General features: G+C 44.2%; 1 protein-coding gene across 3 annotated transcripts in view; it reads left to right on the top strand.

Moving 5' to 3' along the window:
- The window catches only part of nos1apa (nitric oxide synthase 1 (neuronal) adaptor protein a), a 134,379-nt gene that overhangs the window by 89,826 nt on the left and 17,003 nt on the right, over positions 1 to 27,550 (top strand). For 2 of the 3 annotated variants that reach the window (XR_006843692.1, XM_046392753.1), the window contains exons 8-10: positions 11,641 to 11,802; positions 20,883 to 21,048; positions 23,395 to 23,571. Coding sequence is in view for 2 of the 3 variants with exons in the window: in XM_046392753.1 (XP_046248709.1) it covers positions 11,641 to 11,802; positions 20,883 to 21,048; positions 23,395 to 23,571 (505 nt within the window). In the remaining variant the exon portion in view is untranslated. Of the gene's footprint in view, positions 1 to 11,640; positions 11,803 to 20,882; positions 21,049 to 23,394; positions 24,148 to 27,550 lie in introns of those variants that run through there. The other variant, XM_046392754.1, reaches the window with a different exon arrangement.

The raw sequence follows: 27,550 nt of genomic DNA, 5'->3' as shown, positions 1-27,550 counted from the left end.
GAGATTTGATACAGCTCAGTCAGACCGTCTGCTCTCTGGCCACCAGCTGTCGGGGAATAACCTGAGAAACACTCTCTGGGCTGTCTGGAGGTGTGTGAGCGCGGCTGTCTGGCTCGGCGGCCTCGCAGCTGATGTTTACCACGGTTTGCCGTAGTATGCAGGGGTGTAATCGTGTTTTTGATCAAAGCAGCGGTGGGAGGACGACGCTGCCTGAAGAGAGTCGTGTTTATTACGCTACCCTGGGAGACTTTGGGCCCTGCGTCAGCTTGGCAACAAAGGTGTATCATAATCATGTTTTTATTTTTTATGACTTCCCATCATCCTGCCTGGCTGAGTGAGGGAGGGTCTGGACAGCTTCCATGTGTTGTTTTGTGCCCTAAAAGATATTTTCTCGCAAATACTTGATTTTATGTTAAAATATTTTATATGTTTGTTCATTTTACGGCAACACGTTCTTTCCATTCAGAGTCCATTTGGAGAAATTATACAACCATATCGACAGCGATTGTCCCCTGAATCTCCTGAACAGCACTGAAGGTCCACAGTTAGTTTACTGCTATTACACAAGGACTCACTGCGCACATCAGCAACGTATTTACGGTTAATGCATGTTACTTGTTTTCCCACACAATATTTACTCCTGACAGCTGAGACGCGATTAACATGCCGCTCTTTTGCCACAAGAGAAAATGATGCATCAACATTCATCTCTGGGAGGAAAAAGAAGCCGTGGCCTGAAACGTTGCCAGCCTTTGGTGCAGACTTGTTTCAGCCAAGCTGTTGTCTCAGGGCCTCAGCCTCGGGGCATTATTATTATGTTCTCCACTGGTGACCAAAACTGACTGAAAAGAAAGTTTTGTTGTTTTTCAGTTCTTCATGATGTTTCACCTTGTCGCTAAAAGTGTCAAAAAAAGTCCCCTTTGCTAGAAAAGCCCTGAACTGTAGTTAACTCTGGGTGATTTGGGGGAGCTCTCAGTTAAAGGCAGATGATTAGACAGACAAGCTGTCAGGTGTCACTGCAGGCCAGAGGTTTTCATACGGTCCCAAATCAGAACGTAGAGCCACCTTAGGCTCCAATAGAACCTGTTAACTCACCACATGGAGCCTCACCCGAGCAAAAGACCCGGGGGGGTTGGGTCCAAACTCCGAGTTACGAAACAGCCATTCAGCTTTTCAACAGCCTTCTGGTCCCATTAACGTTAGAGTTATGAGACCTTTCATTACAGCCCCTGATTGAAAGCAACACAGCGTGAAATCACTGAAACAACGAGCTCTCAGCGACGACCTCTGTTCTCAGGTCACTGCTGGAGGAAGTGTGTGTGTGCATGTGTGCGTGCGTGTGGCTGCTTCTGCCTTTACATGTACTGAATGTGCTCTTTTCCATTTTATTTCTTCAACATATTCATCACTCATAACAGCTTGACAGATTAAATTGGAATGTGCAGGGACAAGTGGGGGAAGGCAACACCGAACAAGATGTGTGTGCCTTTACGTTAACGCCCCACTTGTATGCGTGTGTGTGTGCGCGTGTGTGTGTGTGTTTTCCCGAGCGGAGGGATTTGATTCACTACAGGGTTTCTCTGGAAGCTCATGAAAGGGAAAGCAGCCTGTGAGTGTTAAAGTTCATTCTCTTCCTGTCAGCTCCCGTTAGACTGACAAATCCCTCGGCGCCCCGTGTTCAAACCGTCCTGGAGGACTCGCAGAGCACACATCAGTCCTACCTCGGGCTTTGTGTCCACGAGGTTGAGTCAGGACGTTTCACTTTTAAAAGCTTTGCCTCAGGAGGAGTATCACTGCAAGGCAAATCGGGGAGACAAAAGTCGGAGTTTAGAAATAAGTGCGTTTTACATTTCAAGAGGCTTATGCACGTTTGTGTTTGTGGCGGATGCAGAAGCTCATTGATGGTTTCAGTGAGAAGCGAGTGCAGAAGAAAAGAAATAAACAAAAGATGATTTCATAGCGATAAAACAGAATCCTGCTCCTACATAAATCACATGTTTATGAGCTCGGGATCAGGAAAAAGGAGCTATTTTAAGTACATGCTATTGTTTTCTTTGTGTGTCGATTAGACGGAAGGAGAATGTGTGTGCGTGTCTTGACGTGTGTGCACGTGTGCTTTAAAGTGGGGCTGTGCAGCAAATGCTTTGATGGAGGTTTTGCCTGTGGCCCACTTTCAGATGCTGTCAGGCAGGTGTAAACACTGTGATCCGTGAGCGAAGCCCCACAGGCAGGACTCCGCTGACAGCATGCTCTCTTTTTTATTTTCCCCGCCCATCATTAGTGTGCCTCGGTTGTTTTAGACGTGAAATTACAAGCGCTCTGTCTGAAGTGACTGTGGGAAGCGTAACTGCTACAGCAATCAAGCCAATATTTGTTTTTTCAGATAAATTGTTAATCATTTCCCCAAACATTTCCTTCTTCTTCTTCTTCTTCTTCTTCTTCTTCTTCTTCTTCTTCTTCTTCTTCTTCTTCTTCTTCTTAAGAGAACCAAGAAATCCTGCATGAACTGCAGTGACTGGCGAGGGATTCAGCAGAAGGTTGATTCTAATGTGACAGTGTTGCTCTGTTCCTGTTTATTTGTGCCAGATTTTGCAGTTTGTTGTAGTATCTGGTATATCAGACAGTGTGGATCTGCTGATGGACAGGAATCCAACAGCCTCTCCTCATAAATATTGAAGCACCTGAGACTTTTGTTTGGGTGTAAAATACTGCTTAAAGCAAAAGCCCGACAGACCCTGCAGCAGCTCAGTCTGCTGCTGAGACCAGTGAGACGTCTGACCCGGGAGTGACCTGGTCGACGCTCTTCGTTATGTTTGCTGTCCAATACAGAACCCGCAGGCTCTGGCAACAATCAATTTATAATTTCCACTGTGCATAAACAGGAATGCAGTCTCCATCAAAACAGAGGAGTGAAAACACAACAAACAAATCTTTAACATCAGTCAAAATCCCTTCAACACTTGATAACAACAGATAACAACCACATACCCGAGGCAGAGATAAACAAACAGTAACAATAAACAGTTCCTGCTACAGACCTGTCTGTAGATGTCCTACCCAGATGTCTGTCTGTTGATCAGGTCTGTGCTGTTGCCTCACAATCTGCCTCACAAAGCGTCGCTTGTTGTTCCAGTGGTACACAAAAGTGACACTAACATTCTGGGACCACCTTGTGTCAGTATGAAACACCTTCCCGACGTGAACACAGTACACTCCAGGTTGCTCTTCCTGCTGTTTGACAGTCATTGCTTTCATCCAGTGAGACTGTGCACATCCTGGGTGCAGCTCTCACACATAGGATTACTCACCTGGCCTCAGGACAGCTGTGTGATGATGACATGAAGACGTGCGTAGGAAGGAGGCGGGAGGTGTGAGGAGGAAATGGAGCTGATCGTGAAGTGGTAGAAATCACAGTTTTCTAGTGTCAACGTACGTTACCGCAACTGCTCTAGAAAAGATGCTGCAGTGTCTGGAAGGTGAGGCTCAGGGCAGCTTCCTGAATCACAGTCGATATGTTTTTACACTTTACACTCCACACAAGCTGGATGTGACTGTGAATTAGAGAAAAACAAAAACATTCCAGTCTTCCTAAAAGCACATGTCAGGATTAAACTAAGTGTATGCAGAGGAATGAAATGTTGGATATTCGAAACAAACATGATTATAAATAAATGCAGAAACCTCCCTCTCAAGCAACAGCCGTGTTGTTCTTATTGTTAATTCATGTTTGAGCCTCACTGTGCACAAGCATCTGGGTTTGTAGGTTTGAGTTTGTTTTCAGATGAATCTGTTGAATCTGTGCTCACCTCAAATCACCTCAAATCTCTGCGTGTTACACAAGTTGGAGAGGCAATGGACTTTGCACTCAAGTATGTAAACGTCTTATGTCAAACACATTTGCATTTTCATAGATTCTGATAAAGTAGAACAGTGTGGAAAACCCACATCAGACAGAAAATGTTATTCAGTGCAGATTATTCTTCTTTTAAAGGACACTCAGTCTGGTCTCTGCCTCAACTCTTCATCCTTTCATCCACAGCTAACAACAACATCCACTTCTCAGTCTAAACTCATGAACTTGTTTGTCTCAGACACACATGCACACACACACCCACACACACACTTGGCCTTTCTCTCTGGTTGTCTCCTGAGTAGCGTCTAGCAGACAGAGACCTTATCTTGTCAACACTCTTGACACTCAAGCAGCTAATAAAAAAGCAGCCTCCCAACTTTCCCTGACTGTAAATGTGATGGGTTTTTGTGAGAATATTGCTTAGTCCATCGATATTGCAGAGATGCAGTGTGTGTGTGTGTGTGTGTGTGAACTTGTGAAGTTGCGATACTTTGTGCCAGCCAGCAAGCAGTCACAAGGCCAGTAGCCAAAATCCTTTCATCACCCAGCTGCTAGCATTTTAGCAGTCCTGGGCTCAGCCTGCTTTGTTTTTATCCACATCTGCTTTTGGACATGTGTGTGTGGTGGTGTTCTGGCGTCCTGATCTGGTTCTAGTTCACCCTGAGTTTTGCATGTGGAAATGTTCTCCTGTGACTGGCAGCCGTTCACCCATGAGATGTGAACAGCGACCGTTGAATCAGTCCAGAAGGTCTGCAGGTTTGAATCAGCCTGTTACCAAATGATCACACACACTTCGACTTCCACACATGACCTTCGCTTTTCCTCGTCTCTCTCTCTCTCTCTCTCTCTCTCTCTCTCTCTCTCTCTCTCTCCCTCTCTCCCCCCCCTCTCTCTATCTGCATCTCCATCACTTGACTTTCCACTCCATTAGCCAACATTTTGTGCTGATATTCATTATCTTTTTCTTTCTTTCCCCAAACTCAACCGTGTTCGTGCCAGCGATGTTTGAGTATTCAGGAAAAAGTATCTCAAATTCTGGTTTTAAATGACACCATCTCCACATCTTGTTTCAAATTACGTCTTATTATAGATGTTAGATGATATTCATTTGTGTCTTTAACTTAATTAAGCCTCCACTTACTCGCTTGCCCCATGTTGCCTCCATCCGTTGCCTGCGTGTATGTGCACCGACAGAGTAGAATTGGCCATTAGCTGATCCACAGGGCTCGGAGCCCTGCTGTTTCTCTACCCCAACAGCTGCTTAATCACATTCACCTGGCGATCCTGGTGTAGAACCGACACTGATTAGAGGCCTAGAATCAAAACCAACAGGGCGCTGAGTGCTGAGGACAACCAGAAAAAACCCACAGCTTTAATTACATGGACACAAAAATTAATCCCAGCAACTGTGTGACCATGTAGCATCATTGAAACAAGGTAATCATTAGCTTTGGGGTACAAGAATGGCATTTAGAACAACAACAACAACAGCAGTGGCCGTGGGGAAAGTATTGTAAGGACACAGAAGTCATCACAGTTATCACACAGGTGCAGATGTTCTTTGAAAGGTTCTGCGAGTCCAGCCTCTGGACTGTGCACGAACAGAACACTGCCTCATGTTGCTGTTAAAATTAAACATAGCCGATGGAAATTGCAGAAGAAATGGAAAGCCTTATCTGAAACACAACTGTGCCTCGTGGTATTTGTAGTCAGCGGTAGATTGTGAGTGACTGTGACCTGCTGTGTTGAAAATTTGACTTTGTTTCACCAGCCGGCTTGTTCACACAAGGATGTCCAAAGCCAAACAGATTTTCAACAGGATTTGCTTTTATTTGCCAATACAAATCTTTTTCTTTTAAGACCTTTGCTCTGAACGGCGACACTGGGAGCCCAAAACCCTACGTCCAAAAGAGACCTTGACCTCGCTAAAGAAAGGTTATAGAGAGGTTTTAGTAGAGTATTGTCCATCTCAGTTCCTCCCAAAATAGTACTGAGAAGCATATTCAAATGAAAATCTGGAAGAGCTGACTACCTGAAGTAGGATTACAGTTTGGTGTGCTGCATAGAAAACAGTCAAAAGGCTCATTTGATAATTAAAATTTGCTTTGTCAAATTTTTGGCCTCTTTGGGGCAGCCGAAACAAGCTATGTACACAACACTGATATTGTCACCTTGGAGTTTGAATGGGAAACCTGTCAGCAAACTGTTGCCTCCTTACATACACAGCAGATGGAGAGCAACATTAGCATTAATTTGGAGCTGTGATCCTCTTACCAGGCAAATAAAAGCCCAACATTCACTCCCTTTTACCGCCGGGGTGCGTCTCCACCATCTCCTAAGGGAAATATCTGTCTCATTAGCTGCCAAGTGCTCCTCCGTGTTCACCAGCTAATCAGTGACTGCGTCTGTTTGCCATTTAGCGTGGGTAGGTAGTGTACGGTGGGATTTAGAGCTTTTTCACTGATTACAGCCACCTGCTGTCGACAAAAATTAAACCAGAACAGTGAAGGCGCAGGCAGGAAAACCGAAGTGAGACACTGAAATTCTCTGGAGAGCTCATAGTCGCTCAAGGGGAGGTGGCTTTCTTTTGAAGCATGTAAACATCCGAGCTGGAGTATGTCCAGTCAGGATAACCTCCTGAACTCCGACCTCTCGTCCAAATGTTCTCACTTCTGGCTCCAAAAATCAAGACTGGGACATTCGTGATGCCAAACTGAGGTATCTCTGCAGCCGACAACATGATAAGCTTATGTGATGCTAATGATTGCAGTTTGGTTAGGTTTAGTCCCAAAAAATGACTTGGTTAGGATGTGGAAAAGGTCATAGTTTGGGATAAAGTATCAACGCTAATTTTGTAATCGAGTGGCTCGAGTGAAAAACATGAGAATGAAGCAGTGGATGGATGGGTCAGGCACAGCAGCGTGAACTACGATTCCTTTATTCTTCCAGATTTACTCATGAAAACTGAACACACCGGTGACAGAGCTTACTGTGAACTTATCTGAACTGGACTTAACTGTAGTGAACATTATGTAGTCCATTACAACTTATTTGTATGGTCAGAAATCACAGCAGATTGATCTCTGAGGCTTTCTCTTATGATAAAGATGCAAATCAACACTGCCTGTCAACAGTGACGGAAACCAGAGCCTGTCCAGCCTTATGGTGTTTAACTACCCCTGTGTGTGTGTGTGTGTGTGTGTGTGTGTGTGGACTGTCTCTGACAGGCAGAGAGCAGCCAGTGTAGTCACAGCTGGAGGAAGAGAAATAAACACTTCCTTTATCCCACGTCATCTATCTTTAGTTTCCTTTCTGTGCCACTTTCTGAGTCCTTTTTCCAAACCTCCTCTCCTCTTTCCGTCTCTCAGGGAGGATCACAAAAGGCTAAAAGATAAAGGGAGAGTCCAGCCGCCTGCTAAGAGCCTGTGTTAGCATGTGTGTGTGAGGGAATGAGATGGTAACGGCAGATCTTCCCTCTGGCAGGCCAGACTCCAGCAGTCATCCTGAGGAATTTGAGTGTTAGGCTGTTTCTCTCCATCATCTCTAACTCCTCTGCTCAGCTTGAATATCCTACTCTGCCGTCTTCTGTAATTGGCTTTGACTGTGGTAAACACATTTAGGCTTCAGTATACATGGATGGATTGTTATTTCTCATTTTGTGCAGTACACAAAGTACAGAGAGGCTAAAAAAAACGTTTGAATATGCAAGTACTCACTCATCAAACAGCTTGAAAAGTGTGTTTGAATGTGTGTGTGTGTGTGTGTGTGTGTGTGTGTGTGTGTGTGTGAGAGAGAGAGAGAGGGAGGGAGGATGTGTGGGCATGTTTGTACATAAGCAGTCATACTGGATTCAGTGCCTGTCTTCAGGTTTTTGTCTCTCGAAATGAAAATTAATCACCGTGGATCATTTTCAAGTTAATTTATTCAGTCCTCCTTCCTGCCTAACCACCTGTAGAAAATGATGAATGTCTTCACTGCTCCTTTTTTCCTGAATGGACGTTTTTTTCTCCCAATAGCCATATGCAAAGCGATTACAAACGTGGTGTTTCTCAGTAACCTTCATGCACTGATTGCCTCAAATGCCCATGTTTTCGTGCCCTATTAAACATCCCTGATGGCATTTTTCATATGCTGCAACCCTCTCTGGCTCGGTCATCCGTTTTTGAGGAGGCACTCCAGGCATCGTGCAGCTCCTGAGAGTAATTTGCTTTCCAATCTCCATAGCTGTTTGTGCATTCTTGAAATTACGGTGATTGGCTCCAGGGGATGCTATAATTACAGGTCAAAACAAGGTGACATATTTCAGTCAGAATTTGTGTTTGGGCCAGAGGGAGGAAACGCTCACCACTGCCTCACTGTTTGATTGACTCTATTCTAAAGTGCCGTTAAAGCTGACAAGATTTGTGAGCAGGATTACTCTTGATATGAGTGAGTCAGATTCTGGATTCTTTATATTCTCTATATTTTTGGGGGGATGAGGGGGGAGGGGCTGATTTCAAATGATGGAAATAAAGGAGGCTAAAAGCTGCTAGTTCAGAGCTGTAAAAAATGACTTTGAGCGTCTCTTTCTAGCTTTCTGTTTCATTCTTGACACAACTATTTATATCACTTTCCATGTGAACATCATTATGCATGTCTTCTAGGACAGCCGGTCTCAACATGTTGTGGAAAGCCTTCCCAGAAGAGTGGAAGCTGTTATGGCTGCAAAGCTGTCTTTGTGTTTAGAATGTGATGTCATTAAAGTCCCTGTTGGTGTAATAGTCAGCTGTCCCAATACTTTTGTCTACATAGTGCACATTAAGCAGATGCTCCAAGCAGTCAGCAGTGTCCAGCAGGTGAACTGGCACCTCTCCAGTCCACACTCAGTACTGGCCTTGACTTTAAGTGGCCACCCTCCAGCTCCCAACCTGAGTCCCTGCAGACTGAGCTCCTGCTGTCCCCAAGGTCCAATTTATTAAAAAAGAAAAAAAAAAAAAAAGAAAAAACAAAGAAGCTTTTTTCTTTTTATTTCTTTTTCCTCCATCTTTGGTGTGAAATATTTATTGCACTACCCAGAGATGCTCATCCAAATACTGTGGAAGGTTCTGCCAGTGTGCCCCAGTAAACGTAAATATTTTTATGTGAGAGGTTATTGGTTGAACTAGCATTGCTCTGAGGATTGGTGGGAGAGGATCGTACAGTCGAGTGTTTGTTACAGGATAATGTAATGTGATTTCTGCTCAGATGTATTTTAGAGTGGGATTTCTTTTCCATCTGTGTTGTATCCTGCACAGCTTCTGCTGACAGTCTGTTTATGTCTCAGTGTCTCTGTAACTGAGAGCAGCTCCTGTGTCCACAGTGTTTCTTCTCTCTGTTAGTTTGACTGCTGAACCGTCTTATTCCCTCTTCCAGTTACTGAGCCGGCTTGTTTGTCTGACGAGACTCGTGTGTGAAAGCCAAAGCAGCAGTCCTGTTTAACATCCTCTCCAGGCTGAGTGTCGTTTCAGGTGTCTGCAGGTAGCTTTTGTGAATAACATGGGAGCAATGAGTCACTTTTAAAGGCGCACTTCAAGAGAAAGTGAGCTCACTTTGGGTGATCTTACGTGTTTTCCGAAGAATCTTCGCCAAGACGTTCCATCTCGCTCTTCTCTTTAGTGCACGCACACACATCAGTCATATATTCCTCCCATGGTGTGTGTGTGTGTGTGTGTGTGTGTGTTTGTTTGTTATTGTCTACGTGTCACAGAAGGTGTGCTTAAGGAGGGACAGATGGTGAAGGGTTTTGGCACCGATTCCTTCCTCAGGGTCAATTTAATCAGGTGTCGACTCATGTGCCGACCCCGTCCGGCGCCGCGGCTCCAGTCACTGTGAAGCACCTCACGTTTCCCGTTTGGGATGCGACAGTTTGCCTAGTTTGGATTTAGTCAGCAACCTGACTGTTCAAACTTCGCAGCAATGAAAATGTTTTTAAAAACGCTGCCGGGGATCTGATTTAATTCATGCTGGAGAAAACAGGACAGCAGAGCCGACAGACCAGCAGAGAATAATCCCAGTGAGAGTCGTCTAATTCAACTACAAAATGAGTCCAGAAGGAAACCAAGCTTCTTCGAGAGTAAAGCAGCAGTGTGAGGAGACAACCAGAGAGACCAGGACAACACAGAGTCACAGGACAGATGACCCGACAACTGAAAGGGGGACAACAAAGCAGCCAAACACACAAGGGACTAATTAACGATGTTGAAACACAGGTGATGCAGAAAACAGGCGGGAAAGAGACGAAGACACAAGATCAGAGTCTTTCAGCTTCAAACAACTTATAACAACTTCAAACCCCAAAGCATGATAAATATGATCAACACTCATTTTGTTTTAGGGTTCATTTGTTTTATGCCTTTGTCAGATAGAGGCACGAGAAGACAGACAGGAAACGGTCTGTGGACTCAGGACTCAGTACCTGCTGGGCTAATGGGGGCCTAACATGATCCACATTCATGATTCCTGTCCCATTCCCCTGATTCCTGTTGTCACATCCGCTCTGCTGGCGGCCGCTGAGTAAGGCTGGTTTGAGTCGGACGCTGAAAGGCGTCTCGCGGTACAAGGTGAACGACAGCAGATCATTCCCCTCACACACACACATCTGATACACACACTACGCTGGCTCAGTGACCACCTCATTTTGATTACTGAGCAGTAAAAGATTTTGGTCAATTTCATGAATCAGCTTTTTTTGGCCACTTTAAGGAGGTGATTAAGGGGGGTAAATTTGGATGAAGCCACAGTGTGTGTGTCCACTAAACAGTGGCAGGAAGTGGTGGAAAACAAACAACAAGGTGTTTTAGATTTTAAATGAATTTGTTTGTTTTTTTCTATTTTCAGATGTTACGAGTTTCCCAAATGTAATAAAGCTGCAACAATTAGCCCATCGATCATTTAGTCTATCAAAGAAAATTAGTTGTCGACCGTTTGGATAATCAAATTAGTCATTTCAGTCAAAGGGAGATTATTTCAGAAGTTTTTGCCAATTAATCGGTTAATCATAAAATAATGTCAGGTTAGCTGATAATGGAGATAATCTTAATAATCACAGAAGTCCGAGCTTTATTTTAGTAGTGTGTTTAAGGCACCGTATCTGCACCAGAAAACCGAATTTTTTCACCGGTTGAACGTTGAAGAGGGCACAATGTGTGAGCGGTTATCAGAGCCTTGGAACGATTAGGATGCTTGATGGCGTTAGATGAAGGAGAACTGAGCCCCACAGCTCATTACTGTTGGAGTGCAGCGTTTCAGTGCCGCTGATCTGCATTCTCAGAGCCGCTCAGCCACGCTGGAGCAACTAATCAGCCATTCTGCATTTCAAATTCAGATTCTTGTTGTCTTGTTTTGATGATGACTTGTTCTCCAAGGCCTATTACTGATGCTGTTGCTTGTCCTGATTATAGTTATTTATTCATTAGTCTTTTCTTGTCTTTTTTTCTGTGTATTTGCATCCTCAACCTTGTAACTTTTTGCGAACTAAAATTTTGAAAACCAATATCATAGTTTTCATTGTAGTTTGACTTACTTAACACCCAAGCAAATCTCACTATAATCGACGCGAAAGCGTGTAAAATAACTAGATGAAAATAAGTAAAATATAAAATATTAGGCGGTGCAGTAATATTTCTTTTAAGGCCGCACTAAACGTCAGCCAAATTGCTGTTTTTGTGTTTTACTGAATTGTCTCGCTTGTGGCTACTTGTTACATGTTTGGGTTGTTCCGGGTCACTAAACACTGACTTCCTCTCTGGCTGTCCTCCCCCTGCTGGCAGGCTTCAGAGGAGGCCTCCCTGCTGATGTCCAGCCCCAGGATGCTGCTCCCTGCGTTGGGCACGCTGCCGCCGGGAGCCCCCCTGTCTGTCCACCACCAGATCCAGCTGCTGCAACAGCAGCTCCAGCAGCAGCAGCAGCAGACACAGGTGGCCGTGGCACAGGTGAGTCTCTCTCTCTCACACACACACACACACACACACACACACACACACACAGTCATCCTGCTTTGTCCTTTGAAACTGCTGAATTTTGGACATCTAAATCAAATGTTGCATGTTGTTTCGGTTGGCTTTCAACATTTATTTTCCATATGCGTATGACTGCATAAGAGATTTCATTTCATTATTTACTTTTACCAATAGTGCAATTCAGATTCCCCCCATATCTGCACATAGTGTGTCGGTCATTACCATAATGAGTGGTAATTAAACCCTGAGTATTTGTTGCCGCTGTTGCGCTGACTGCCGTTGTTCTTCTTCTTCTCCTCTGCAACTGCTCTGTACACTGTTCAACTTGAAGTCACCAGAGCAACGTCGGCTGCGTTGCTGACTCACTCCTGCACTCGCTGTTTTCTTAGCACCTGAACTCAACATCTGGATGCAATTTCAAAGAAAATAAAAAGGCAAAAAACTGAGAAACTCAGGCAACATCACAGTACAAACAAAATCAAGTGGTTGGATTTACCCTCATTTACTTTGCACCAAAGGTGTTTTAGTCAGATAGACTTAATTATCTCCATGTTTGTGTATCATCCATGCACCAAGAACACACTGTAGACACACACACACACACACACACACACACACACATACACATATACAGATGTGTATACTATTCATGCTGCATGTTATTTTCTATTTTAGTATCTTGTACCTGCATCTAAATGATAATACATGAACATATTTAGTATGTAAATATAAACAAATCTTTTGTCTTCATCACAACACCGAACCACATGAAGGTAAACGCTGAAAGTGACCAACTCTGACTGGACTCTAAACATTAGAGCTCAAGTGGAGGATTAGGAATCAAACACACAGGAAATTTAGCACGAGACACTCGATGAACCCAAAGCACTGAGCAGTTTAATTCCACATGGGTGTTAAAACACAGCACAGGCCAGCACATGTTTATAGAAAATGAACCCACCAATTTTAGGATTATCTTCATCCATCCTTATGCAGGCCACAGGGTCGCGGGCGGCTGCAGGCTAACCCAGTGAAAAAATCTTTAACTCTCATTGTATTCAATCAGAAAATTAGCCATCGCTAATCACATCGCCTGGGAAAAAGAAACACACAATCAATTGGAAAAGCTCAAGGATGATTGACAGAGTGAGGGAGATCAACACCCGCCTGCAGTCTAATCTGGATTTAAAGAAAAACCAGTTAATGTCGAGCGTAGCCACCATCAGACATCAGTCGAAGCAGCTCGGGTGGCTGCAGTGGCTTAGGGTTACCGAGCTACATGAACACACACACACACACACATACACACACAGAGACACAAGTGTCCCAGACAGTGAAGTCCTGAAGTCTCACGGCTTCCAGTGGCAGATTCAGGGGTCCTGATTAAAGCGCCCGTTCACACTGAACCTCGCCGTCCCCTTGCCTTGACCTGAGCGACGTTAGCAGGACGGATGTTCCAGCTGACAGCTCACACGTTCGGACTGAGCGTGCCCAGACATAAATGTCATTAATTATCCGTTGATGGAGCCAAAGGTCACTGCCCACTGGCACACACGCTGGTGTAGATTTTAAAAGTGCTTTGGCACATGAAGAAAGTGCTTTACCTAACGTGGATTATTTCAGACGAGCATGTGCCACCCTGATGTGGATCTGTCTGACCTTGGCTCTTTTGCCATTTAGCAAGGAGCCAGTGGCCCTGACTCGTCTGAGCTGTTGTCTGTTTCCTCTCAGCATCTAAATGAGTTTCCACTGACTCGTTGTTTCTCTTGAGGCTGATTGTCTTGCGTGTGTGACTGTGCTGCTGTTGCCTCCGTCTGTCATTACAGCCTGTAGGTGTTGGACAAAAACAAGATATCTGTAGACATCTGGGAACTTCTGCTTTGCGTTTTATTGACTCACTGATTACTCAGTCGATCAAAACAGAGTCAAGCATCAGGTTAAGCAAAAATAATTTTCTGCCCTACGTAATGAAGTGTTGTGAAGTTTTTTGTTGTGTTGATTTCTCGTGAATTAATTTGAAAGTGTGTTTTTTTTTCTTGCATTTATCAAATTGAGTCTTAATTAAAGCCAAATTATTTAATGACTGCGGTTTGGACAGAGTCGTTTTGAGTTGCAGGCGCTCTTAAGACATCCGCGAACATCTGGACTCGTGAGGGCCAAGTGCTTATCAGGAGAGGGAAGGAAACTGATTGTGGCTTTTCGTGCGCATGACAAATATTTGTGATCTCTCCGTCTCCCTCGCACACAAGGCTAAACTAAGCAGCTGTAATGAGAGCTCACTCCTCCACTGAAGGTCAAACAGTAGACAGTAACAAGCTGATTAGTTTGACCCAGATAGCACTCATTGTGGGTGAAGACATGGAGGAAGAGGGGGACTGCATGGCTGACACACTGCTACAGTGTGTGTGTGCCTCTACGTCCTCAATGCTGTGTGTGTGTGTGTGTGTGTTTCAGTTTCAGACTTTGTTTTACCGTTCAAAACAGCACGTCTTTCCCCGGTGTCTTCGGTCCTCAGTTTGATGCCGTGAAATAAACTGACGTCGTTCTGTTTTCTCTCTTTTCAAGTCAAACTATTTGTTGAGAACATTTTACGGGATCACAAAGTATCCTGACGTTCCTCTTGTTTACGATTTGATTATCTCAAACCGCAGGCGCCCGACGATTTCACGGAGTTGTCAGGTTTGAGTGCAGCTCTGCCATAATAATGTTGTTGTACAGCAGACAACAGTGATAAACAAAGACAAACAGCCAGGACAAACCAATTTTGTAAGGAATACGCATTTTGACACAAGCCCAGTGATACTGAGCTGTTTGATAAGATTTCCGTGAAATCAAACCCTGTTTGTGATGCAGCATTTTTTTAATTTAATGTTTTTACGCGCTCAAATTGCCTCTCTGTATTCATAACGGTTATTTTCACATTTAGTGGCAGAGCCCGCCAGTCCTGTGCAGTCACTCCCCTGATTCTGAAAATAGTTCATCATAAAAGTAGAGTACAGAAAAGTAGCAGAAAATGGAAATACTCACGTAAAGTACAAATATCTCTAAACTGCAGTATAATCAAGTATAATACTTCAGTAAATTGTCCAGTAATTTGCATTCAGTTGCTGGTTGTTTCACAGCATGACATTAGGATTACTTGATAATAATTTGTGTCAGCAATGACAAAACATACCAGTTGATCCCAGTTTCTCATCCCAGCTTAAAGGGCATGACGTAGAGTTGAAGATCTTTGTCCAAGCCCAGGATCAGACGAGACCCAACGGGACCCGGCGGGTTCATTCGGACGGGTTAGGGCCGAATTCTGTCGGGCTCGGGCCGTGTCGGGTCTGATTTTTAAAGCCCGATTCTAGCATGAAGGGGTGATGGAAGTATCTGTGACTCTGTGGCCCAACCAGGCCGCTGAGAAAGTCTTCTGGATGTTGAGCCCTGCTGCCGAGGCTGAGCAGAGGACACAGTAAATGGAGGTAAATTAGCGAGCTGGCCATCGCTAATCAGTGCTCACTCGGGGCTGAGTGGAAGTTGAGATGTTTAATGAAGTGCCTGAGTTTCTCCTTCTCCTCCGGTTTTCTTTTCGTAATCCTTTCAGTTCCTTTCACTTTCTTCTTGCCGCCTACACCTTCCCTCCTTCTCTTTTTCGGTATCGATTCATCGATCTGTCCTTCATTTCTCCCTGTCCATCTTCTTTCATTCCTCCTTCCATCCCCTCTTTTGTCTTGGCCTGTTTTTACCCGTTCATTGTCACTCCCTCCCTTTTGCTTGGACATCTCTGGCTCCTTTGCACTTCATCAAGCATTTGCTCGCCGTCTTACACGCATGACAAGTAGCTTCCTAATGGCTTCCTTATCATTGCGCCAGCATAACGATCATTTTCCCTTCGAGCATAAGACAAAAACAGAGACAAACCAGTATTGGAGGGCTTTCAAACGCTTCCACATCAAAGCGACCTGGCGTGGGCAGGGAATGCGATGATGGTAATCCTGTGTGAAGAGTACATCCTCAGCAGCCGACCCCGTGGAGTCGCTGGATTTCGGATTGTGTGAAAGGGGAGCTGTGTCGTTTAAAGAGCCTTATCTTTCAGTTTCTACAATTTCTGCATTTGTACAAGATTTGGAGGTAATCCACAAGGTTTGTCTCCATGCGTAGCGCCAAGTGCTCTTTTCTGTCGCGGCGATAACAGATCATTTCTCCTTGCCTCTTTTTGTGAAGTCTAAAAATAAAAATTGCATCATATTTGGAAGAGAATTTTGAAGAGTTTCAAGCTTAATATACTTTAAAAAGGGCTGATGTTCATTGAGTGTAGGCTGAATCTCTACTGTGTTTCAGGGGAAATAAGCAAGCGAAACGACTGTTCTGAGTTCTGTGTGTTGAAGTCAGTTAAACAGATGTTTTTCACTGTCAAGAGCTGACAACATGGCAGGAGACGAGGCAACAACGTCAGAGTTTTGAAGAAGGAAGGAGTTGGAGGAGTTGGGAGGTTGAAAATTGTCCTTGGGCCCTTTTTAGCTCTGGGAACAGTTTTTAACAAAGAGAGGACTAAAATGAGAGCGAAATGTCACTGCCTAATTAGAGCTTTAAGGATTCATTTGAGTTGCTCGAAGCTCCTGCAATTACACGACACTCCGATAAGAAGGCAGAAAACACTGAGTAGCAGCAGGTTTTCTACCAGGGGACCTCTGCTGTGAAGCACCTTTTTAATTGGCTCTTTGTCTGGGTTCCACTTTCAGCAAGAGGCTTTAGACTTTCTTTCTCCAGGTTTTGAAAGGAATATTGACATTGTTGTTTCTAATAGCAAGCTGTGGTCTGCGAGTCGATAGTCACAGTGTCTTTCGTTTATTTATTTAGGTTTGCCATCGGACTGTGTGGCATGATGATGTCTTTGGTTTGACGAAGCAAAGCGGCTACGGAAAGTCAGACGAGGTTTTCTGTTTTCAGTTTCAAAACAGCTTTGCAGAATTCTGCCAGAAGAAACTGGTTTTGTTTTAAAAAATAAAATCGGTTCATGCAGCTCGACCAGATAAACACACACACACAGATAAATGGACGTACTAATGGACAAAAGGAAACTGCCAGGGAGATCTAGCTGTTATTATTTAGGGCTTATCATATCTCAATTTTTCATTCCATTGTTGTTTTTATCAGGAGCACCAGCTTCTGTTTCTGCAGAAACTCAGTCTGCTCATTTGCAGACTAAAACCAAATTTAACCTTGTGAGACTGCATCGGAGCGAGATGTTGTGCTCTTTTTTGATCAGCTATGCACACGACAAACTCTGACTTTCAAAAGGAAAAAGTTTTTGTTCCCCGGCTTATATTGCTTTGTTCACTGCTCTTTCTGTTCAGTGTTCTTTCACCAGGCGTGTAACGTGGACAGCATCTGGACAGATGTGGCACTTGATCCCAAGGCCTCAGTATAAACTCTGCTGCAGAGGCTCATGTGCTATTAGAGTCATCAGCAGGGCAGCATATGTCAAAGTCAAGTGTCCACTCTTCCATAGCTCAAGATGGGAACCTGTCAGCTGTGAATTACGCCGCCAAAGTCATCATCAGGGTGTTAGTCTTTACAAATGAGGTCTGCGGAGGCAGCCCGGCCCGAACACAATCTCAAATCACCTCTGTTTACTGCAAAGCACAAGGATAATGGAAGTAGATGGCTGTCATCCTCAGCACTTGATTTTCTGTGTGTGGGTGTGGGACAGGAGGAGACGGAGGAGGTGTGGAGGCCTCGGAGACCTGATCCTGTATCTCTTTCTGCCCTGCTGGTTCTGTATTCTGTATGGGAAGGGACTGATGAGGTTGGGTTTTAGAGAAATGCTGAAAGACAGAAAAGGAGGAACAAGGAAGCAGACAGAAACAGTAGATTGTGAATTAAAAGTTTCTTTTTTAAAAGCAAAAGAAGAAGAGTTTGGTCTCCATGAATGACCTCTTTGTTCAGTGCAGTACTGCTCATGATGTTGTATATTTGAAATTCAGGCCATAAACAGCTCTTCTCCTCTTTTTGATTTTAAGATTTGGAGGGAGATTAGTCAACTGATTGATTAGTCTACTGGAAGGGAATAAATAACATCGAGTATAAGCCAGAATGAAATCCACATCTAAGTTCAAGTGAAAAAAAGGTAAATTTGAAAACGTAATTACCACAGCCACAGATACTAAATTTTTCCTTCCTTTTCTGTCGGAGCGTTTGGTTTATTGATTGCTGTCAGACTGTCATCCCAGGCAGAGACAGAAGCACACAGTACCCAACATGCGCAGCAATAAAATGTGGAGTTTTAATAGAAATATGCACTAAACAAAACAACTTTGTGCTACATCGTTAGGCGCAGTGTTCACTGCAGTGCTGAAATATGAAGGACCTTCCAGAGCGTCTCTGTCTGCAGTGTTACAGAATGCTGAAGTGGCCTTGCTCTGTTGTTCAAATACCAGTAACGGTTTGTCCTTTTGATGTGACGTGTCGGCATTGACGTCAGGAGCCGAGAGCCTGCGTGCTGCCACGGTAACCAGCTCTGTGTTGCCACATCGAGCTGAAATGAGAAACCAGGGGCTCGTTACGGGTTTCATTGGCTTGTACCTCCACACGAGGCCCCGTGATTCACGCCACTGAAAATACCCTGCTGCTCCCGTTGGCCCTTCACACCGACTGCTTTGCTAGAAATGCAATGGGCACCTGTTCAGACGGACTCTACGGCTCAGTGTGTTCACAGCGGTATACAAAATGTCTTATTGTCCAGGAGCAGTGAGGGGCACTTCTGTATTGTTAGTGGATCAAAGCGTGTCACACACACTCTCCTTCAGCACCTCTTTGCGTATTGGACGGCTGACATTTGAAGTCCTGCTGGACCGCGTTGACACTCGGGGGTTAATCTTCATCAGGCCACTGAGAGCTGACACGCCGCGTCTCCTGTCAGAAAATCATTAGGAAGTGGGCTCCTTCAGCACACCGAGCTTCTTCTTAACCATTCCTGTGATTTGAAACCTTGAGAATTTCTCCTTTTGAAATTGTTGAAAGCAATTATGGACTCAGGAGGGCAATGGCTGACTGGGGTGGGAGGTGGAGCCACTACCATTTGATTTGGAGAGTTCTTTGAAGTAAAAAACAGGGAGTCATTGCTTCCACAAAAGGTTGTAGCTGTGTGTGTGTGTGTGTGTGTGTGTGTGTGTGTGTGTGTGTGTGTGTGTGTGTGTGTGTGGGTATAGCTGGACATGTGTGCACTGTGTGCCTTTCTACCTTCTTTTATAAATGATAAATGAGGGTGTAATAGAAGTTTTATCCTGTCAGTCTTAGATTGAAACGGAGTGTGTGCTTTAATCTTTGCAGACCACAGGAGACTGTGGTATTAAGGTTACATGAGGATCAGAGCAGCCACTGCTTCTCCTGTTATAAAACTCTAATAGGAGGATGTAAAGGCACAGTAATTATAGAGAAGCAAAGTCCCTCCCCCTCAGGCGGACCACCATGGGACCTTATTTTTAAAAAAAATATATATATGCATGGTAGTTCATGGCGGGACAAATAATCTTTTGATCCCGTTTGAATCGTGCCTTGAATTATGCATATGACCACAAACTGTGAAGACATATAGAAGGACTAAAACCCGTGACCAAGAACATGGCAGCCATCTTACAGAACCAATGCATTCATAACGCTTCATGCCAGACTATGCTCATAAACAGACATAATGCTTCCTGATGCACTACGTCAGCAGCCCTAAAACACTACAGATGTGTCTTTGAATGAATTAGAAGTCCAAGTGTCTTAATCATGCTGTCGACTAAGGTCGACTGACGCAGCTTATAAAGTGTTATGACTGCCTATACTCACCTGTAGACACCTCACCAATCAAGGACTCATAATGCACTATAACAGTCCATACAGTAGCAGCTTGGATTCCTTTGAACGCACGACTACCAACACTGAAACGCAATGAGGAAGCCTGCAGTATTATAGCTGCATCAACATGTACTTCACTTTACTGAACACGTACTGCGAAGATTCACGATTAGAAAACGCTTGTCAGTTTGAGCCGACTCGAAACGTGCGCAGCTACTGACGATCAAACTTCATGAACAACCGGCAGCTCAGCTCGTGAGTGTCACTGATTGATGTGTTTCCTTCCAAATGGAAAACCGCTCTGGTGTGTTCTGTACTGTCTTGGCATTGCTTTGATTAATTTCCAGGCAGTGAAAAATACAGTGTGATTGATCAGTTACTGCCACCTGCTGAGCTGAGTCAGCCCGATCTGAGAGCCTCTCGGCCCCTGATTAATTGAGTTATTAGGTGAAGGCTTCAAAACCGCAGCGTCTGTTAAATAAATGACTTTTTATCTGTGTAATCGCACTTTTGCCCATTTTCTTGGAAAAATTACATTTATCTCTAATTATTGTCCCATATCTGATATTTGCATTTATAGCACTAATAAGGCCAATGAATAATAATTCTCACATTTTGAAAGAAAATCATTTAAATGTAGCTTTATTATGATTTCTTTTTCATGTTGTGATTGAATGTCAGGCGGATACTTTTATAACACATTCAGTCGAGCGCTAACTGACTCATTGTTATGTTCTCCATGAGGGTGAACTAATTTTTAATGACGTTAGTGCAGGAAGTCTATACTTCCAAAACACTGCAGAGAATCGAGTGTACTTTGTATTATTTTTGTAAACTTTTGCTCACAATTCCACATCACAGAGCGCTCAAAAACAATCAACTGCTCAACATGCAGGAGCTTTTCATTGTTTGTCATGTAGGAAAACATGACATGAGAGACCTATTGAAGTCTGTTTTGTTATGTTATCTTTGTTCAAACATTTTAAGCAAACAGTACTCACTCCTGACAAACAGATTCTGTTTAACGGGCCAGTAGAGTTTGACCCTGCCCTTCAAGTGAAGTGGTGTGTGTTTGGGGACTAATTCAGATAAGGAGGTAGCAGTGCTGGTCTTATGAGCGCTAACTGTTTGCATACACTGAGCTTCTGTCCCTATCCCTCCCTGTTTTCTCCTCCTCTCTCTGCCCGTCCTCCCCTCTATCTGACTCACCTCGTCCTGTGCAGGTCCACCTGTTGAAGGACCAGCTGAGTGCGGAGGCCACGGCTCGGCTGGAGGCCCAGGCTCGAGTCCACCAGCTACTGCTGCAGAACAAAGACCTGCTGCAGCACATCTCGCTGCTGGTTAAACAGATCCAGGAACTCGAGACCAAGATGTGTGGACCAAACTCCAGTGAGTACATCACTTCGAGGACTCCTGCATACATGTTGTGTACTAGATTTTACATACGACTGCAACCTTGTGAATAAGTACATGCACAGTGTGTACAAACTTATCAGAAAAATGAAAACTTGAACATCCATCAGCATGATAGGAGCCACCTGAACTGACAGAAACCAACTTTGGGAAAATTTTATTTGACATGTACTTACCTGCTAACATGTACCATCTGCTAACATGGAGGGGGAGGGGCTTATGAGCTGTACTGCAGCCAGTCACCAGGGGGCATCCAGATATTTTGATGTTCTCTCATGAGTTACATCTTTATGTATAGTCTCACTTGTGCACAATCTAAAATAGCTCAGAAGCAACACGTGGACACAGGCATTCAGTCGGGCATTCAGCTCTTAATATAAACACAAAGAATATCCATTACTACATAAACAAGCAATACATGAAATGCACCCAGCATTTATTTGCTTAGAAAAACAAGTGAATGAAAACACACCCACCCCTACCCTATTGTCCTCTTAGTAAAACATTTAAACAACTGTTGTCAGATCTCATAAAACACAAAGTAAAAAGCTTTTTGTTACTTAATCTAAACATAAAATGAGGAAGGACAACGGGACAGCAGACAAAGTAAGACATACAGTCATAGTTTACCTGGCACCACCAAGCCTCCCAAAAACCTTGAAAACAGGGGAACAAGGGCCAGGGCAACATCATAGATAGAGCCTTTACAGACTGAGCTGGAGGTAGGATTCTGCAAGCATCCACCCACACACACACAGCCATACTAACCATGACCTACACACTGAGCCAGCAGACATAATCATCTCTGTGTACACTCACAGAGAGGAAACAAAGTGAGCCGCAGACCTAGACGGGCTTCTAAATGAAAATTCCTACATTAAAGCCTCAGAGTACCAGTTTGAGCCTGGTTCGACCCCCTCACCGCTCTGTTTATCATGCACCACACACATTCTGCCACCGTTCTTTTGTCCACAGCCTCCACTTCCCTCTCCGTCTCTCTCCACACAGCTTCACGTGTTATTTAGCCTGTTCATCAGCTATTCAGTCTTCTCTGTGCTATCGCAGCCCATTCTGCCCTGCAAGAAGCAGTCTTTTATCTTATCAGCCGACATTTCACAAATTCAACGAGGACGATATTTTCTCATCAGCACGCATGCACCTTATGTTCTCCAAGGTCAGCAAAACTGTGCTGTGGAAGCACAACTTCTTAAATGGAGATGGTTTTCCTTACAGCACAGTGAAACAAAATGTTCAAATCTTCCTAGCAGATTTGCAGAAATGGACCCTTTTTTGTGATACTGGTAACGTCAAATACAGCTGCATTTCAGCTCCCGAATGGCATGGTTTATTGACACGCCTAAATGGAAGGGAATCGTAATTAATTCTGTTAGCTACAGCTGTCGTTTTCCTGCTCTCACACTGGCAAATGTTCGGCGTAAGAAAAGTCTGTTTCATAGCATTTTTACAGCATTCAGTAGAATTTTACAGCAGGAATCGTGATCTGGCTATACATGAGAGGCAGCGGGGCTCCAATGCAGGAGGTTTGAGCTCAGATCATTGTTTGATCACCAGAAAGCCAGCTAAAGAAATACTCTGCTGAAAATGTATGTTTTAAGCCTCCAATACGAACCTCCTGTCAGGCTTGAAAGGTTTGTACTTTGTTTTATTTCTGGAGATAACAGTGGATTTCCATGGTGAAGCTAGCAACCTTTTTGCATACAAAATCCCTGATTTGTAATTAATGAAACAAAAAGATTATTTGTCATCCGAACCAGCTGAATGATTGTTGAAAGCGAGCTTAATCGACCAGTCGACTAATAGTTCACATTTCTACTTTGAATCCAGGCTGACTATGGCTGTTGTCCTCTGTAAAGGACAAATTATTCAGAGTTTCAGATAGTGGGGCGGTTAGGATTAATACTGAAACGATGGAGTATTACTTCAGTGTATCCGTCCCTCAGTATTTGAGCTCCAAGAAGGAGGCAAAACATGTTTCACTGAGCAGCTCTGCTGATGATGAAATGCTTTGAAATGTGTCCTTTTTTTCTTGCTTACCCAATATAAAAATCCCATTGATTTATTACTAACTGAGTGACTGATTTTTTAAAGGAGCAGTAATCTGCTATCCCCCACAGTTCACAGATATCTGTATCACATACGTTATTCTTCTGCCGTGATCCGACAGGACGGCTGATGGCAGGCGAATTTATGTAAAATATTTGATCTGTGCTTTATTCCTTGTCTCTCCCTCCCTCCTCCTCTACTTGTTTATCACTTTGCCCTCTGCTTCCCTCTCTCTCCTGCCCACTGTCTTCTCTCCAGTGGGATCTCAGGACAGTTTGCTGGAGATCACCTTCCGGTCTACAGTACCTTCAGTGATCTGCGACCCCACGACGCCTAAACCTGAGTTGTCCGCCATCAACCTGCCCGCGCTTGGCTCCTCCGACCCGGCCAGCAACGCCTTCTCATCTTCCAACGGGAATCTGGGAAGCCCTCTAGGTAGGGACCAGTGTCTTCTCAAACTGGAGCGTTTCCGTTTCCTCCCGGGGCCTCCTCCTCCTCGACTCCCCTCGCCTCCCCCGCTGCTCAAGGCTAACACGCCCGAGAGCAAAGGTCAAGAGGTACCCGAGGCAAAGCTGTTGTTGCGTGACGTCAAATCTCTGGACTGCCTGGACTTTGCCAGGTTTCGTGAGTCGGGCATCGCCTCAGAGTACGAGTCAAACACGGACGACAGCGATGACAATGAGGATGAGGGGGAGGACGATGAGGAGGAGATGGAAATCTTTGGCTGGGGCACGGATGAGGAAACGCTGAGGCTGCTTAATGTTCTCAACAGACAGGGAACCCCTGACTGTTTGGGAGATGAAATAGCTGTGTGACGCACTAACCTGCTCCCCTGATGCCATAGCCTTGACCTGCTTTTGTCCATTCACTTCAAACTACTCTGTAGGCGTAACCATGTAGAGAACTAACCTCTGCCAGACGTGCACAGTCATACATACAAGGCTTACACCGATACTTTGGTGAAATATAATTGTAATTGCATATAAGAAAGAGGAAAGAAAATTCACTGTAGGCTGCGAGAACTGAAGCGAAGACAACCCGGGTAGCCCTGCTTTCATGAAAACTAGATGTCCCAGCTGTAAGAATCCTGATCATAGGAGTCCTGGTCGTAAGAATCCTGATCAGTCACTGTTTCCATCACTAAATTAGCACAGATGAAAGTCAGTGTTAACGTTCCCACCCCTCCATAGAGTCTGTTTTGACACCTCTGTGCTTGTCCTGGATCAGGGCTGCAGCTTGAGTTATACACATTTCAGCTTGAGCTGAAAACGTCACCCTGATCCCTAAGCTGTACAGCTACGTGAATGTACCGCGGCTCCTGTAAAGGCCTTCACGCTGGGAACGTGACAAACAAACAACAAGAAAATACAGAAATAGTCGCCCGTAAATAATTTGCATCAAAACTATTGATGCTGGCAGCAATGCAGGGGCACGCTCCAATATTCAAGTCTGGGACAGGGGGTGCGATATCACATTAAGATGAAAACATCAAATCCACACATACTTGCCACAGACCAAACAGGACACGGCCTGATGGAAAAGCGCGAGCAGCTTCCAATGGTTCTCAATGGTTTGCTGCCAATACTTCAGCAGTTTATTTGCAGTGAGTAAGATGATAATTTGCTTCTCATTCAGTGTGAACAATCCTAAAGAAGATTAGTATCACCTTTAGTGTCCCCTACTGGTCACTTGGTTAGTCCTGAAAATCCATTGCTTCTTTCCTTCCTTTTCTTTCACCTCTGTGCAAGACCACACACACAGATTCTTATCCATATATCACACATCTCCAGAATCTTCTCACAGCTCTCTGTGGCTGAATTTCAGTCTGAATTTTGGGAGCTCTATGACAAAATCACGGAGTTTGCCGTAAAAGTCTCTCCTCCTTTCAACAAACTGAATTCCTAAGTCACTCTGTCTTTGTCACGAAGGCCGCCGGGTGGAACGTGAAATCAAACCAGAAGCTAAGGTTAGTTCAGGGGCATGGTTTCAGTTTGTCAGGACCGGGAGCGTAGCTGTCAGTCTTGCTGGCAGGAACAAGTCGGCAGCGTTTGGGACCAGAGAGACTGATGATCTCCTGTCCTCTCTGGAGTGAAAAGTGACTCTTCTGCTGAGCAAAGATGAACACTTGAACCAAACCCGGAGAGGAACTTTATTACCGTCACTGTGTTTGGAGAGGGGAAAGTCCTTCTTAGCTCAGCTCATTGTTACTGAAAGACTATTTTTAGACAAAAATTCTGTCTGTACTGTACAAAGTTTGTTTTCTACGTCATCTCCCAAACTGTTGAACTTCTCCGCCCTCGACTTCCGCAGGCAGCCCTCGTTTTGTTTCCTCACAGTTTGTTGACTTGGTAGTCAGAGCATGTTTGCACTCCTCTCACTTGTCCACACATTGCACGCTTTTTAATATATGTAAAGCCGGGATTAGTTGGACCTCGAGGAACGCTGTTTGTTTCTTTTATTCATCCCGTAAACAAAAGCTCTTCCCTCTTGCCAGAACAGCAGCTCACGGATGACAGCCAAAAGTGGTCTCGTTTGTTTAAACCCACCTCTGTGTATGGCCTCCAAGCACAATTCAGCATTAAAGTGTTCATTTTGTTTCACGAGGAAAGCCACAGTGTTTTCTGTCTGCGTACCGTCGCCCCGTATCAGTGCGGACAGACCAGGATTTGGCAAAGGTAGATGCTGCAGAGATTTAAACGGGAACCAGTCCAGTTCTCAATGAGCTCACTATCTTTTGCACAGAGCTTTAGCCCGATAGGATCAAACCCATCTAGTCCAGTCAACTAACTCCCAGTTAGCCATTTGCATTCTGAGAGTGTTTGTATTAAAGGATAACAGGGATTAAAAACAGAGATATTTTTTTCTTTCTGAAAGTTTGTTGGGAAATTTGTACAAACTTTGGGGGCAGTTATTTTATCAGAACGTCTCACGCCCAAGTGAGGACTATTTGACTGCGGGGTTGATGTTGTAGCTGTGATTACTGATCACCATTAGCTGAACAGACTGAATGTATTTTTCATTTGGCCTGACTCGGGTCCCGGCTTTGGTTTGAGTGACCAAGTGGACCTGGGAAAATCTAAGATCCCAAACAACAGAAAGGCCTTTGATGGTCACAGTGAAAATTAGATGTAAGACGTATGGTAAGATAACAAATGTAACACTGCTGTAAGTCTTCTTATACTAAACAACAAACATCCGACCTATTTATCTGAAATGTGAAGAGATGAAAAGAAGCTTCAAATAAGAAGCTCTGACACATTTTGTCTTGGTTTTGAGATATTCTTCTTCTGATTTTCGTCTCCAGAGTAGTCCCACATACTCTAGAAGATTTTACGTGTTGATTTTCATTCTTAATATGGTCTTTATTAGTGAAATGGTGGGAATTGAGGGGAGCGACAGATGAAGAACGGCATGCAACAAAGTTCCCTGGCTGAACTCAGACTGTGGACGTCGTGGTTCGTGGTCGGCGCCTTATGAGGCGCCTCATCGTTACGTTCTCCACTCGAGATGTTTTCTTTCACATTGAAACTGAGCCAAATGTTGGCCAGAAATGACACCAACAGCACAACCACTTCACTGTTTGCTTCCTTCTTTCTGTTTCCCTCAGTGAGCGTTTGTTAGTTTCCCTGAACTGCTCGCTTGTCTCAGGCGGGTGAACCAGATGACAGGAAACACACACATCAGATGTGTGTGTCAAACTGGGAACATTATGACGGATGTCGTCTCTGTCTTCTTCTTTTCTCCTGTCTCTTCTCCAGCTCTTTTCCTCCTCTCCTCCTGTTTCCTGTCCCACAATCTCTGATATTAACACATAAAAGTCAGCCTTGTGACGGGCGTATCAGGCAGGTAAACATCAGCGCAAAAGATAACGAAGGAGCTCAGAAAGATCATTTAAAATGTAATCAAACAGCCCTTGAAATTGACCTAAAATATATTCATATCTGCTGCAATACATGGACTTAAAACATCTTTGCACTTATGTTGCAGTTATTTAAAACGGTAACCCCACATCCCATGATTCAATAATAATTTAGTCAAAGAACGTATTGCATTCTTAGAGAAGAAATGACTCCAACAGCAGCCTCAATCACATTTTTGATTTATGTAGAATCAGGTTACATGGAAGCCTGGAGACAAGGGCGTGTCTGGAGAACAGGCAGGATAAAAATGACAACATGAAGGTGTCATCAGGACACAATTTGATTTTTAATTACTTAATGTCCTCCCTCTTGTGGCCTCGACCCAAACACATAATCATTTAAGACAGCGTAAGGTCCAGTGGCCAAACAGGACTCAATTCGTCTTGTTGAGTTGTTACCTGAACTTTAACCAACAAACACACAAACAAACTTTTCACAGCTGTAATGGGTGTCTTACATTTTGGACAGTAAAGCCACTTCCAAGGTCTTTTGTT

Source organism: Scatophagus argus, chromosome 6, assembly GCF_020382885.2.
Source record: "Scatophagus argus isolate fScaArg1 chromosome 6, fScaArg1.pri, whole genome shotgun sequence".
Taxonomy (NCBI): Eukaryota; Metazoa; Chordata; class Actinopteri; family Scatophagidae; genus Scatophagus; species Scatophagus argus.
This window is presented reverse-complemented; position numbering and strand designations above follow the sequence as displayed.